At 39.5% G+C, this 15848-nt stretch overlaps 1 protein-coding gene across 1 annotated transcript in view; it reads right to left on the minus strand.

Moving 5' to 3' along the window:
- PKHD1 (PKHD1 ciliary IPT domain containing fibrocystin/polyductin) overlaps positions 1 to 15848 on the minus strand; it is a 486267-nt gene that overhangs the window by 399166 nt on the left and 71253 nt on the right. The window contains 5 exon segments of the mRNA XM_030315703.1: positions 319 to 1926; positions 3659 to 3726; positions 4400 to 4595; positions 9038 to 9173; positions 11743 to 11873. Of these exon segments, the coding sequence (XP_030171563.1) occupies positions 319 to 1926; positions 3659 to 3726; positions 4400 to 4595; positions 9038 to 9173; positions 11743 to 11873 (2139 nt within the window).

Here is a 15848-nt window from a genome sequence, read left to right on the forward strand (position 1 = left end):
GTTCTACTTACTTGACCAAATTTTGAGCTCCTACAAATGGTATTAAGATACAAATTAAATCAGGGTAATGAATCAAATTAAAATACAATCACACTTAAAGAATATGCACAAATTCCTTGATAAAAAAAACAAAGCCTCATACAGGGAGTGTGACAAAGACAAGTTTTAAGGAGGAAACCAGGACTATAAGAGGCCAACTGGGTTTCTCTCTCCTTCTGTCATTCAGATTGAGGTTGATTTCCTATATTTTAGAGTAGTAACCATAGCTATTAATTCACTTACATAAAGAAGGAGATCTGTCTTATTTGTTTGACTTACCAAAGTTCTCAGTTACTGCCAAAATAGTGACTGTAGATGTGAACACCAGGACAGATGAGGCCCACCCTCTTGAGCGGTCGTAACCTCTGACTGGGTACTTCCCAGCAGGAAGGGATGTGACCACACACTGGAGAACCGTGCGGTTGCCAGAGACACCCACACAGGGTGACATCCCAATAAAAATGTCAACATTTGCTGCTCCTGAGATCTGGGCCACCAGAAAGGTTAAGATGTCATCAGCCTGAGACATAGAGAGCAATTCTGGGGTGAAGGCATTGCTGTAACCAATGACTCCCATCTGGTATGAAAGTCCATCTACCTCTATGACCAGGGCAACAGAGCCATTTCCCGCAGGAACAACACACTGGATGAGCTTGGTGCTGATGCTCACTGTCAGGCAGGCCTGCTGACCAATGTAGACTAGTGTGCTGTTCTCTCCTCTCAGAGCTGTGCCCTTCATGGTCAAGAGGCTTCCACCATGTATGCTGAAATTCTTGGGGAAATAATGAAACACTTGAGGCAAAATGTAGAAGTGTCTGGAAACATTACCAAAACAAGCATATCCATTTCTTGTATGAACAACGGATACATAGTGGAGTCCTGGGGTCAAGTCACTTATGCAGCATGAAACATGGCTTGCATTAAAGAAAGTTACAATGCAGGGAAGGTGATTATCCACAAACACCATTGGTTCATCTGCTGTGATGCCCAACTTCTGACCCCTAATCAGCACCATGGTCAGAGACCCACTGATGTTAGTGGTCAAGGCATCCACAATGGGAGTTGTCTCTTCCTGAAAGAAAAAAGTGCAATTGCCCTGACACTCACTGGGTAGCCCATTGACCAGGACTGTGATGTTCAGGGTGAAGGAAGCATCAGGCAAGGGGTCGCCCAGTCTGTTAATCTGGCACAGGACTGTCTGGTCCCACAAGCTCAAAATCACACAAGTAAAAGGCCCTGAAAGGTCAACATGAACTGACCTATTCCTAGACTTGAGAGCTAGTCCCCTCACTGTGAGTATTGTCCCGCCACAGGCAGACCCATGTGTTGGCCAGATAGCTGTTATCCGAGGTGTCATCACAAATTGCTGGGGCACTGCAGACACGTTAGCAAACCCCATCTGCTTTTGACGAACTTGGAAAGGATAGATGCAGGCCTCCAAATGGTGAAGAGGAAAAGAGCACCCAGACAGGCTCATGTTGTTCCTTAAAAACTGTGTCTCAAGATCACAGTTCAAGACCCCCAGAAGGATCACTGAGTTGGACAGGTTATTTCCCTCCACATAGAGCCTCAGGCTGCTATTCGTGATTTCTCCTCTCATGGCAGTGACCACTGGTGTTGCTCCTGCTTCATACATGAAGGTAAAGCCCTTCCCCACCAGGCTTGGTGAAGGTCCTTGGGCAAAGGACACATTGCCAGCCCAGACCTCCACGGGGGCTGGCAGGGCAGGAACGCCTGCATCAGGCAGCAGGGTAGCGGGTGGGGTCTCACACCAGATGACGGACTCTGTAGAGTTCACGATGTCACAGGACCGATTACCCACAAGCACCCAAACCAAAGCTGGGTCCCTGCTGAACCCTATTCCCGAGATGCTGAGGATGGTTCCACCTAAAGCATGAACATCGAAAACAAAACTTAAAACCTGATATTCAGAACTAGGAACTCACAGCATCTGTCTAACCACAGCACAATTAAGTGGAAGGTGGGGTTTTAGGGAAACCTCAGCTATTTTGCTTTACCCCATCAACATTAAATTTGTCATTTTGGCAGGAGTTAGATGGGCTGAAATTCACATAATAGTAAAACAATATAAATTGTTATACAGGTGAAGAATGTTTATAATATTTAAGGCAAAAAAATTTCATATGTATTTATAAACCCTAGAAGCCACTTCTATCAACTTTTACACTAATGAAAAATCTAATTTCTTGAAGTGTTCTTGTCATCTGCTATGTTATCAGACATGTTAGTCCCTAATGTTCTAATATATTTTGTAGAGAGAATATATGTACATATATAACATATACAATAATGTAAAATCAAATTCCCTGGACTTCTTGTCATTTGCTATGTGATCTCACATACTGTCCCAGATTATTCTATATGTTATTATGCAGAGTATATATTCCCATAGTCCATATATTATGTAGGTATATGTCTGTGTGTTGAAACATATCAAGGGACACTGAAATATTGAAACATGCTCATAATCCTGTTGCTGTATTCCTAGACTTTCTCTGTCTAGTTGAGGGATGATCAAGCCCCATCTTCAGGATTAGAGCAAGGTACCTCATACCTAAACCTGTGGCACAGGCAAGCAGCTTTTTTTATGTTTATTTTACAGAGAGACAGAGCATGAGCAGGGGAGGGGCAGAGAGGGAGGGAGACACAGAATCCGAAGCATATTCCAGGCTCTAAACTGGCAGCACAGACCCCGACACGGGGCTCGCCCTCACGAACTGCAAGATCATGACCTGAGCCAAAGTCAGAGGCTCAACCGACTGAGCCACCAGGTGCCCCGAGGCAAGCAGCTTTAAAAAGGATTTACTAGGGGTGCCTGGGTGGTTCAGTCAGTTGAGCGTCCGACTTCAGCTCAGGTCATGATCTCACAGTCTGTGAGTTCGAGCCCCGCGTGGGGCTCTGTGCTGACAGCTCAGAGCCTGGAGCCTACTTCAGATTCTGTGTCTCCCTCTCCCTCTGCCCCTCCCCTGCTCATGCTCTGTCTCTCTCTGCCTCAAAAATAAATCAAACACTTAAAAAAAATTTTTTAAAGGATTATACTCAATAAGGAGCAAGTGTTATTTCATACACTATCACAATGATTTAGTCACATGCAAATATATAGATTTTAATTTTTTTTTTCTAAAAATGAATAGTTTTCTCGATTTCTGTCTTCTCCTCACATCTCCCATATTGGCTTGTGCTTCTAACCACCGCTGGGTCCTTCACCTGAATCCCTAGAGGAAAGTGAAGCCACCAGACTCCTTCCTCCTCTCCTTACACATGCAGTATATAAAAGGCTAAAGTAAAATGTTCTTCCCTTGTTTTTCTAATATCCTCTAGAGGTACGCTACCCATTTGATGCTTCAGCCTCTTTCCCCTAGAAAAACAAAACCAGGCACATCTTCTTTCCATGAAAATTATTTATTTTCCTGAGCTCACTGGGCTAAAGAATCACCAAGTTTTCACACCCTTGTAAGTGCACCACTCAGTTCCCAGAGCACAAGGAAAGCCCCTCTCCCTGCTGCCCGATTACTGGTCTCATCGGTTCAAATCCAGGAACAAAACCTGAATATCCAGTGAGTACACCTGCTGAATCAATGATACAAGAATCACTCACCCAGAAGAGAACCACAGCAAGGCTCCATGCTGAAAACTTCTGTATTGTACTGGATGTGAAGATCAACCCTGCAGAGAATGGGGAAATTGATATGAAATAACTGTTTTAGAAAGAGAGAAACGGAGGGGAAGAACAGATATGAAGCAGTGAGGGAGACAACTGTCAATGGAACTGTCACAGAGAAGAAAGGACACAGTGGGGGAAAAATGTTGTGTGGGACATCTTCCTTGGCCTGTATCATGTGGTGGCATCAGCCCATACAGGTTAGCCAACTTTCTGGAATGCGGGGAGGCAACTTCTGGAGAAATACTGGGCTGAGGGACTTAAAGGCAAAGGCAATCTGAGCATGGCTTTGGCAATAACTATAAGCCATTTATTCAAAGCCCCAGACACAAACTTATTGAAGGTCTTATTTAATCACAGACTCAAACTAAAGCACAGAATATTCCAACACATAGAGATGCTCACCCCACCCCCACCTTCACCAAAAGCCATAACATCTTAGTTCCTGAAAGTTCTCTGTTCCCCAACTATTAAGTCAAACATTTCCCTTGGATTGGTCTTGGGAGTGAATCATCCTTTAGGGTCTCCAAGATTTCTTCAAATTGCATGATTCTCATGTGTTTATACCCTAACTTCAGAAGTAGGGGAAAAAGTGAAGATCTAACTCAAAACTAGAATTCCTCAACTGAAACTAGACCAGCAAAAAGACCTAAAATTAATGGTAAGTGTGCACCTCACCCTTGTGAGCGAATGCTGACCCCATTGATGGAGACTGAGATTCTGTGGAGACTGACAGGCAGAGGGGGCAGCACCACCTCCAGACCCCGAGCCATTTGTACATGAACCAGAGCCACGGTGTCTTGGATGCAGACTTCCACATCCAAATCTGTGTAGTTCACCAGAAGTGCCATTCCAATGAAGAGGGTCTCACCTCCTGTGTTAAAAACAATGCATTAGCCTCTGTGATGCGAATTTGTGGCCTCAACCACTTCTTGGATTTTAAACCTATCTTTCAGGATTAAATGCATGATCGGTCCTGTGTATAACACTCCAAACAAGCATTTCAATACCAATCTCACTTCTAACAACTCTTGTCATAAAACTTCTAACAACTCTTATCATAATAGAACCACCACCTATCATCCCAGTTGCCAGGACATTTGTACTCAAGAGGCACTAATTTAACACCATAGAAATGTAAATCAAGGGCAAAAATAAATCAAGAAGTAGTTTGGGGAGCTGATGGTCTTCACAACCAGCACACAGCACCGCAAAGCCCTTTCTTTAACTTGCACTTTCCTGCTGATACAAGTACAAAGCTCGATGTCTGCGTGTATTGAACCACTTAAAATTGTTGTATAGGAGTACGGTACCACAGCGTGCACAGACCACTTTCACACACACCGTCTCATTTCACCCTCACGCTATCCTCATGACATACACAGAGCAGGTAGTAGAAATGGCATTTCACTTTTGACGAAACTAAGGTTTGGCAGCCAATGTCTGATAGCTACTTAAGGGAAATATCAAGGCCTAAGTCCAGTCTTCTCTTATATTTCGATACCTTTTTAATTTAATTATCAATTTCACTAAAATGTCATATATGCTATGAACACTTCAATTCAATTCCTTTTACCTTAAATATTTATTGAGTACCAAGAAGGAGATGCCACAAAGGGCACAAAAAAAAGTTAAACACAGACCCTGCCTTGAAAGAAACCTCAAAGATGGCACAATGGTGCCAAAATAGCTTCAGTACAAGACATGACACACAAGAGGTAAAAATTAAGCAGTGCGGTTGTTCAAACGACAGCAACATTCTGAATATTAAGAAAGACCTCGTGGGCAAGATGGTGCTTGAAATTCTACTTGAAAAATAAATCCCCAGAGAAAGCGATAAAGAATAGGCAGTTTACAATTCAACTCTAAAAACTTCATAGTTTTACCCAAAGTCTTTTGGAGCATTTTCTCATTTAAACATCCAGTGGCTTGGGGCCCCTGGGTGGCTCAGTGGGTTAAACGTCTGACTTTGGCTCAGGTCATGATCTCGCAGTTTGTGAGTTGGAGCCCTACACTGGGCTCTGTGCTGACAGCTCAGAGCCTGGAGCCTACTTAGGATTCTGTGTCTCCCCCTCTCTCTGCCCCTCCCATTCTCATGCTCTGTCTCTCTCTCTCAATAATAAATAAATGTTAAAAAAAAAAAATGTTAAACCTCCAGTGGCTTGGAAAGAAAGAAAGAGAATTGGGTGACTTTCTGGGAGATCAGACGCATGTACATAGTCATGTACTCTATGGGAAGAGGCCAAGTTGATGGGGAGTCTATGGCTAAAGACCAAGGAAGCAATTGTAAGGGGTCTTTACCTAATTTAGTAGACAGCAGAGATTTCCAAAGGTTTCTAAGCAAGAAAAGGATAAGATAGAAGCTTTCTTCCAGTCTATTAGATTAACTGGAGAGAGAGGGAAGGAGAAATCCAGTCTTCAGACAACGGAGTCCAACAAGAGCCAGAAATTGAGAAGGCAATGGCAAGAGTGGAAATAAATGTACATACCTCTCATGTGTCTCACAGAGACACAGCTTAGGCTAAAGCATCTCTAAAGCTCCTTTAGCAGCTGACATTTGAGAACTACAGAGCAGGCATCTATAGAACTGCACAGCCAATCAGATGAGGAGGAGAAGAAGCTATTTGAAAGAGAAAAGTCAAAGACAAGGGGTTGTGGGGTGTTGGGAAGACTGACCCTACATGCAAATCCTTGCTCTGCCATTTTCCCACCTGTGTGAGTCTGGATGACTCACTGTGGGCTCTCAAAGTCTTAGATTTTTCATCAGGAAGATGGTAACAAAGTCCACCCCATCTGGTTTGTTGTAAGGATTAAGTTAGATATCCTAGGACAGTTTCATTCAAAAGTCCTCCATTAACTTTCTTTTTCTTTCTTGCTCCACATCCTCCTTACTTCTGTACATCCAACCTCATTTCTATTATGAAGTCTGAAGCCTCAGTGTAGCGACCTGAAAGGACTTCAGGGTTGAGCAGAAAAAAGGCATGACCATGAGGTGGCAATAATGTGAAAAGGAGCTTTATATGGTGGTGCTTTGACAGATTTACATGGGTGCAAAAATCTCACAGCATGAGACCTTCCAGAGGAAACAATAAGAGACCACCACCCAGAAGGGGAGGAAGGCAAAGGAAGTCCCTGTGGACAGGGAGAGGGGGCTTATGTGTCTAGATGATGTCACTTAGGAGTAGTCTCTAGGGTGGAGACCTCCAAAGGCATCAGTGGTTTACACTCTCTTACAGCCCCCGTTTATCTTACCTATCACTAGCAGACACTATAATTTTGCAGGGTATGCAAAAGGAACAGACTCTAAAAGGCTAAAAATCTATTTGAGGGAGGTTATATTTAAAATAATTGGTTATGTGGGACACCTGGGTGGCTCAGTCAGTTAAGCATCCAACTCCTGATTTTGGCTCACGTCATAATCCCAGGGTGGTGAGTGGAATTGAGCTTCCCAATTTGTTTGGGACTCTCTTTCTTTCTCTCTCTCTTTCAAAAATAAATTTTTTTTAATAATTGGTTATATAAAAATTTTAGTTTGATACTGGCATGTTTTTGAACAAATGGGTACCAGCCTGCTATCAAGAAGTAAAAATATAGGGTCAATATACACAAGACATCTTTGGCTTATCTATATAACACTCAGGATCTGGCAGAATGATGCCATTTATTCAACAAAGCGTTTGTTGAGTATTTACTCCATGTTGGTTCCTGAGTTCAGTACTTTTACCTCCTTTACCTCCAATTTTCACAATAACCTTGAAAGAATTACTCCCAGTTAGTAGGTAGAGACACTAAAGATAAAGGAAGTTAAATATCTTATCCAAGGAGTGGTTGAGCTTGGATTCATTCACATCCAGGGCTGCCTAACTGCAAAACCCCACACAAATGGTTCTGCACATCATATTCTTCCTCCCCTTTTCCCTGCCCCTCCTCCTTTCTTTCTTCAATTTCATCTTGGTTTCACTGTTATCATCAATATCATCATCTCCTGGATGGAGATTTGTAGCATTCCAGCTTTCAAAGGAGACTTTCCCAATAGGGAACCACTCTTTGGAGATTTTATAAAGTGTTCCTCTTTATTCTGCCTGTAGAAAGATTTAAATGTAAGTGTAAATTCTGCAAATAATGCATCATGTTGTATATATCAATTACATGAACTCCTTGGTTTCTTGGTCAATTGTCAAGGTAATCCTAGATGCCCCTGAGGCACTGATGCAATGTATTTATTCTTTTCATTACAGGTAGGAAATTGTATTAAAAGCCAAAATCACTGAAATCTGAATAGAATACAGAACTCCCTCCTCTCTTTCCTACTTTGTTGGGAAGAATCTATACTGCTAAGGAATTTTACACACTTTGGTGGCCTGAGGCAGCAAATTCTTCTTCTGCACTGAGCTGAATAATTTTGAGAAGCTAAAGGACACTTCCTTTTATTTATGTACTCTAGAGCAATGGAAAATGAAAACAGTATCAGAAAAATTGAGTCCAGGCTTTTTCTTTGGAAAATATATTGGCCTTTTGTAATAAAATTCTTAGATATGGCTGCCATAAACTCTCTGTTATCTGGCATTCAGTTAACCAGAAAGGCACATTAGCTGGAACTTTTTCAAATTGATATGGTATGACATGACAATATGTTGTTACAAGTCCATCTTGTCATATCATCTGAATTATCGAAGAAAGACTACATTGTTTTACATAGTTCTATACTATGTATTTTTATACATAGTATGTTTCAAGGAATAAAAATTCTTGGTTAATCAGAACACTCTATTCTCTAATCATATCGAACATCTGCTACAATTGAATTTGATGCCAAAAACATTGGTATTTTACACTAAACTATGAGTGGTTAACTCCTTGGAATCTGCATCCAGACTGCTTGGGCTCAAATCACAGCTCTGTTACTTACTAACAGTAACATCTTAGACAAGTTATTTAAGTTTCCTGTTCCTTAGTTTTTTTACCTGTAAAGTACAGATAATAATCCTGTAAATTAGTGGTAAAGATTAAAGTCTATTATGCCTGTGCTATCATTAGTACATAGTAGGTGCTGAGTAAATATATATTGAATTATTATCTTTGAATTCTCATGTCGTTTTCATGGTATAAATGGTCCCAGTTTTACAGAGGCAAATACCAACATAAGATTTATTCAGTGATGGCTGAAATGAAATAAGCGATGTTCTAGTTTTGAGAAAAATAACTTCCATCCAAAATATAATACTATCTTCAGTATAATTAAGAGACCATTGTTTGTCTTCTTTACAGGATCAATGGTCTAAAAATAAAAGGATGCTGCAATACCATGTATTTTACCTGCTATACTGCTTGTGTTTCTGCTCAGAGAAATGATCACTGGATTTAAAGAGGAGACGTATGTAAATGCCATGGGAAGAACAGCAGAATGGTCCCCTCTGATCACAGTCACATTCACAATGGGTCCATCTTTCCCCTGAAAAATCAATTTTTAAAATCAAACTTCTGAAAATAAGACTAACATGAGAGAAGTCCATATAGAATTAGTTTAAAGGGTTAATTTCAAGAAAAAAGATTTTTAAGTGTATTGGTACTTTCAAGTCTCCACCTCGCACACACGCGTGCACACACACACAGTGACAAGTACTTAGAATAGGCAAGTGTGGCATCATGATTACTGATCAAAGAGTAAATAAGAATGATTTACAATTAGCACACCAATTGGTTCTGCAAAAAACTGCAATTTCAAATAAACATCTATACCTAGCTAAACTATCCATCAATTATGACAAACTTTCAGACATGTAAGTAACTCAGAAAACTTTTCTCCCACGTATTCTTTCCTAGGATTTTTCTTTAGGCTAGGACCTCATAACATAAACAATAGCCCCCCCCCCCAAAAAAAAGGAAGATATGAACTGTGAAAGTGTATCTACCCAGGCGAGCAATCAAGGGCAGTGCTAAGAAGAAATACATGAAATAAACCAAGAAAACACCAAGTTAGATTGACACAAGAGAACAAAGAGCTTCATGGAAAAAAATAACTGATATGATTAATTTTTTTTACAATAGATTTTTATTATAAAGAAGACATACAAAAAAAAGAATTAGAAATTTCAAGAAAAAAACTATGAAATAAAAAATATTACCTGATACTTCCCACATCATTTAAATAGTTTTAGCAATTTATTGATTTAACAAAGAAATGGTATTCTAACTGCATTCAAAGGAATTAAAAGGAGATGCTTCAAAAAGGGGACTTGTGGAAGAGGGCCAAGGAGTAGGAAAGCATAATTGTTTTACTATTTTTCTTTTAACCTTTGTATATATAACTTTAATCAAAATTTAAAGTTTTTTTTAATGCTTATTCTCTCTAGCAAAAGAAATCCAAGCCATGCAAATTTTACCCCTTTAAATAGTAAATACATATGAAAGCAATAATACCTAGTGTTGACTATGTCCGAAATGAAACACTCACCCAGTGATGGTGGGAATACAAATTAAAAAGAAATTTCAGATAACTGAATACTACATAACAAAAGCTTTAAAATTTAGATCAATTTATCCTGAGAAAAATAAATATGCTTGAAAATACACTTTTGAGAACGATCAAGTTTTTATTGTTTAAAACTGAAAATTTTGACAGGTGTCTGGCTCATTCAGTCAATTAAGTATCCAACTCTTGATTTCAGCTCAGGTCACCATGATCTCATGGTTGTGGGATCAAGTCCCACATCAGGCTCTGCACTTTCATTGCAGATTCTCCCTCCCTCTCTCCCTGCTCCTCCCCTGCTTACATGCATACTCTCTCTTGCTCTCAAAATAAATGAACTTTTTAAAAAAGAGATTTTGAAAATTATTTCAATATACATTAATAGGGAATTGTTAAACAAGTTATGATACAACTATATATTGGAATTCCATACAGTTTATATGTAAATGTGAACATTTCATAATATTTTAATAATTGGATAATATAAAAACATGGGACCAGAGATCAAAGATGATTCTGAAACCTCCCTTCCAGGGATCTTTATTTGTTCAGTAAACACTCATCCTTCAGGGTTATGGATGTGCTGAGAATGTTGATGACATTGAAGTCAACTCTGAATAGATATTTCAACTTCCGCTGTGAGCATAACTGCCATCAGCAGCACCAGGAAGAATGTGGACTCAAATCACCTCATAGGCTATGAGATAGCACTAACTGAAGAAGAAAGGGAAAGCTAAGGGGCTTGTTTTTAAAAAGGGAAAGGTCTGTGTCTCCCTCTCTCTCTGCCCCTCCCCCGTTCATGCTCTGTCTCTGTCTGTCCCAAAAATAAATAAAAACGTTGAAAAAAAAATCAAAAAAAAAAAAAAAAAAAAAAAAAAGGGGCGCCTGGGTGGCGCAGTCGGTTAAGCGTCCGACTTCAGCCAGGTCATGATCTCACGGTCCGTGAGTTCGAGCCCCGCGTCAGGCTCTGGGCTGATGGCTCGGAGCCTGGAGCCTGTTTCTGATTCTGTGTCTCCCTCTCTCTCTGCCCCTCCCCCGTTCATGCTCTGTCTCTGTCTGTCCCAAAAATAAATAAAAACGTTGAAAAAAAAATTAAAAAAAAAAAAAATAAAAAGGGAAAGGGGAAATAGTAAGGAATAATTACGAAGGTGTTTTATAGGAACTAGAAGTTTCTAAGTTCCACCATTCATATCCATGCCAGAAAACAAAACTGCTGGTGAAAACGGTTATTGTTACTTGCTAAAGAGAGAAATGAGATAATATATATGCAATATAGATAAATTTGTTTATTCTGTGACACTATTACTCACTGAGAGTGTGAACTGGGAACGTGGTTGTTTTCTTTTAAAAGAAATAAGCTGATGGTGATTGCAAGCCCCATTGGTGGAGTCAGACTCCCACTGTATTGCAGCATAGGCAATATAAACAATATTACCATACTCTCATGATGAAAAGGTAATGTTACTTAATTAAGTTCTAAGAAAGGATTCATGAAAAACCTTACACTACACGCTAATAGTGGTCACCCACCCAGGGAGGAGATTCCACTTACTCTAGGTGGAACTTTGCATTGAATTCTTCTTGAATTGTTTGTGGTGATATTGATGGCACAAGACTGAGATCCAAATAACACCAGGCTAACATCTTCCAAACCAGAGCCTTGGACAGTGGCCCAGAGCCCTCCTGTAATAAAAACAGCATTTCCAGATGGAATAAAGAGCCCTACAGGTAGATAAAAATTAATTATCCACAAGAGAGAGAAAATGAAACTAAAACATGATGCTCCTTAGTCAAAACACAAGTCCTGCTCAAAGTGCAGGAATAAATCTGACACTAAATATATAAACTACTATACAAACATGGAGAAATGGTGAGTAGAGGGCAGACAGAAGGAGTCATACATCCTGGAGATATTTAAAAATAGAACATAGACAAATACTGCCAAGAGTCAGGGAAATAAAGTAGATGGTCTTTGAAAACTCTTCCTTCACTAGAGTTTTATATTATCCCACCAATCCTATACAGCTTATTCTCTCATCATGATACAAAGAGTTGGGGCCCAGAGTCAGGGCCACAGATCACTCTCCCACTTAAAGCAGATCATTTGTAGCATTGTTCCTGAGTTCACTGGTTCTTACTCCCTCATCTTTAAATGACAGCCTTGGACGTTCCAGCTTTGTGATTCCATACTAGGTTCTAGGTTCTAGTCTCCATGATGGTGTAGAGGTGACTAACACTACCACCCACAGCCACCAGGATTTCTGTAATGACCACTGAAGAGCAACCACAGAAACTTCTGTCTCCTCACTGCAGACATCAGTAAGAAGAAGCATTGTACCCATTATAGTGACATGCCACACATATGGACGACCAGCACTTAATCAAGCTAATGAACAGAAAGCCCACTGACTATTCTTAAGAGCAATAATTCCATTCTGCCATCTCCCCAGAAGGGAATAAAAGAGAGGCAGGGAAGCCACTAAGCAGGGACACATACCTCTTGAGAATAGGAAGTAGGTGCAGGAGCAAGGTTATCTTCCCCAATCATGTTAGGGTGAGAAAGCAGAACTTATCCAACCTGATGAAAACCTTTCAGGAGAATGTGGGGGCGGGGGGGGGGTGGTATTATTCCCTGAAGTTAAATATGTGAACTTGTCCTGAAGATTCAGGGCAAGACTACAATAGACTTCAGAGTTAGAGAATAAAATTGAAGAAAAGAGCTGGTTTACAATATCAACAAAAAAGATACAATATCCGAAAACAATGTTGATAAGAAATATTCAAGAACATGAAGAAATGTGAAAAAAAAAAAACCATGAAATACTACTGAGGAACTTAACAAGATTAAACCTTAATTTAAAAGGGGCACCTGGGTGGCTCAGTAGGTTGAGCATCTGACTTTAGCTCAGGTCATGATCTCACAGTTCATGAGTTCAAGCCCTGCATTGGGCTCTCTGCTGTTGGCACAGAACCCGCTTCAGATCCTCTGTTGTTCCATTTTGCATATATGTGAAAATAGCAGTGTAAGGGAATATTTTGGTATTATCAAAATTTTAAATGTACATAACCTTTTGACTCAGCAATTCCACCTCTAAAAACTTACAGTGCTATTTTCAAATATATGCAAAATGGAACTACACATCCATATACAAAAGAATGAAGTTGAACCCTGTTTGGGATTAAACTGTGCCCCCCCAATTCATATGTTGAAGTCCTCCTCCCTTCTAGTACCTCAAAATGTGACATTATTTGGGAATAGGGTCATTGCAACTATAATCAGTTAAGATAACATGAAGTCATACTGTAGTGTGGGACCCTAATCCAACATGACTGATATCCTCATAAAAAGGAAAAATTGGACACAGAAAAGACTGGGGTGGAGGAAGGCACAGGTGCCTGGGTGGCTCAGTTGTTAAGCATCTGACATCAGCTCAGGTCATGATCTCATGGTTTGTAAGTTTGAGTCCCATAACAGGTGAGTTTGACTCCACTTCAGGTGAGCTCAGGCCCGACGTCGGGTGAGCTGGGTCCCCACTTTGGGTGAACATGAACCCACTTTGGGAGAGCCTGCTTCCTTCTCGCTCTCTCTCTCTCAGTCCGTCCTGGGATTATCTCTCTCTGCCCCTCACTCGAGTGCGCTTGCTTGCTCCCTCTCAAAAAGAACAAGGAAGGAAGGAAGGAAGGAAGGAAGGAAGGAAGGAAGGAAGGAAGGAAGGAAGGGAAAAGAAAAGAAAAGAAAAAGAAAAGAAAAGAAAAGAAAAGAAAAGGAAAAGAAAAAGAAGAAGAAGAAGAAAGAAAGAAAGAGAGAAGAAAGAGAGAAGAAAGAAAGAAAAGAAAAGAAAAGAAAAGAAAAGAAAAGAAAAGAAAAGACAAGACAAGACAAGACAAGACAAGACAAAAGAAACGTCACAGGGAGAACACCATGTGAAGATAAAAGCAGGGACCAGGGTGGTGTTCTTGCAAGCCGAGGAATACCAAACACCACCAACAAAGCAAGAGGATAGGGGAGAGGCATAAAACAGATTTTCCTTCACAGGCTGGTTCAAAAGGAATCAGCTCTGCTGACACCTTGATCCTTAATTTCTAACCTCAAGAACCATGAGACAATACATTTCTGTTGTTTCAGCCATTCACTTTGTGGTACCTGGACAAGCAGCCTTAGAAAACTAATACAGACCTCCAACTCACACCATATTTAAATATTAAAATAAACCAAATACCTACATGTAAAAGCTAAAACTATAAAACTCTCAGGAAAAAAAATGAATAAATCTTAGTAACATTGGATTAGGTGATTATATCTTCAATATGACACCAAAGCACACATAACAACAACAAAAAAAAGACAAACTGGAACTGACCAAAATTAAAAATCACAAACCGTGCTGCACAAACCATGAGAGAATTGAACAAAAGAAGAAAGGATCAGAGAAGATCTATAAAAACAACCACAAAGTAATGAAAAGGCAATAAATACATACTTATTAATAATTACCCAGAACATAAATGAACTAGAAGCTACAATCCTAAGACATACGGGGTTAGAATGGATAAAAATGTAAGAGCCATCTATATGTTGCCTACAAAAGACTCATTTCAGATCTAAAGACACATGCAGATTTAAATGTGAGGGAATAGAGAAACATTTATCTTGCAAACGGATGTCAAAAACAGCTGCGGTGGCAATACTTATATTAGAAAAAAATGGACTTTAAAACAAAAATTGTAATAAGAGACAAAGGAGGACACTAATAATAAAGGAGATAATCCAACAGGAAGATAGAACAATTGTACAAATTTATGTAACGAACACATGAGCACCCAAATACATTAAACAATTAATAACAAACATTAAGAGAATCATAGATACTAATACAATGATAGTATGGGATTTTAACAGCCCACTTACATCAATGGACAGATCATCCAAACAGAAAATCAGCAAGGAAACAATGACTTTGAACGACACAGGGGACCAGATGGATCTAACAGACATCTTCAGAACATTATATCCTAAAACAGCAGAATACACATTCTTTTCAACTACATATCAAACGTTCTCCAGAATAGATGACACCAGAGGCCACAAAACAAATCTCAACAAATCCAAAAAGACTGAAGTCATACCATGCATTTTTTCTGACCACAACTCTATAAAAATAGAAATAAATCACAAGAAAAAATCTGGAAAGACCACAAATACATGGAGGTTAAATCACATGCTACTAAACAATGAATGGGTCAACTAAATAACCAAAGAAGAAATCAAAATTTACATGAAAACAAATGAAAATCAAAACACAATGGTCCAAAATTTGGGGGATGTAGTAAAAGCAGTTCTGAGGGAATTTTATAGTAATACAGGCCTACCTTAAAAAGCAAGAAAAATCTCAAATAAACAACCTATCCTTACACCTAAAGGAACTAGACAGAGAACAAACAAATCCCAAACCCAGCAGAAGAAAGGAAATAATAAAGATTAGAGTAGAACTAAAGGAAATAGAAATTAAAAAAAAAAAAAAAAAAAAAAAAAAGGAACAGATCCATGATACCAGGAGCTGGTTCTTTGAAAACATCAACAAAATTGATAAACCTTTAGCCAGACTGATCAAAATAAAAAAGAGAGAGGACCCAAATCAAGAAAATCAAAAATGAAAC

This window comes from Lynx canadensis, chromosome B2 (assembly GCF_007474595.2).
Source record: "Lynx canadensis isolate LIC74 chromosome B2, mLynCan4.pri.v2, whole genome shotgun sequence".
NCBI classification, from domain to species: domain Eukaryota; kingdom Metazoa; phylum Chordata; class Mammalia; order Carnivora; family Felidae; genus Lynx; species Lynx canadensis.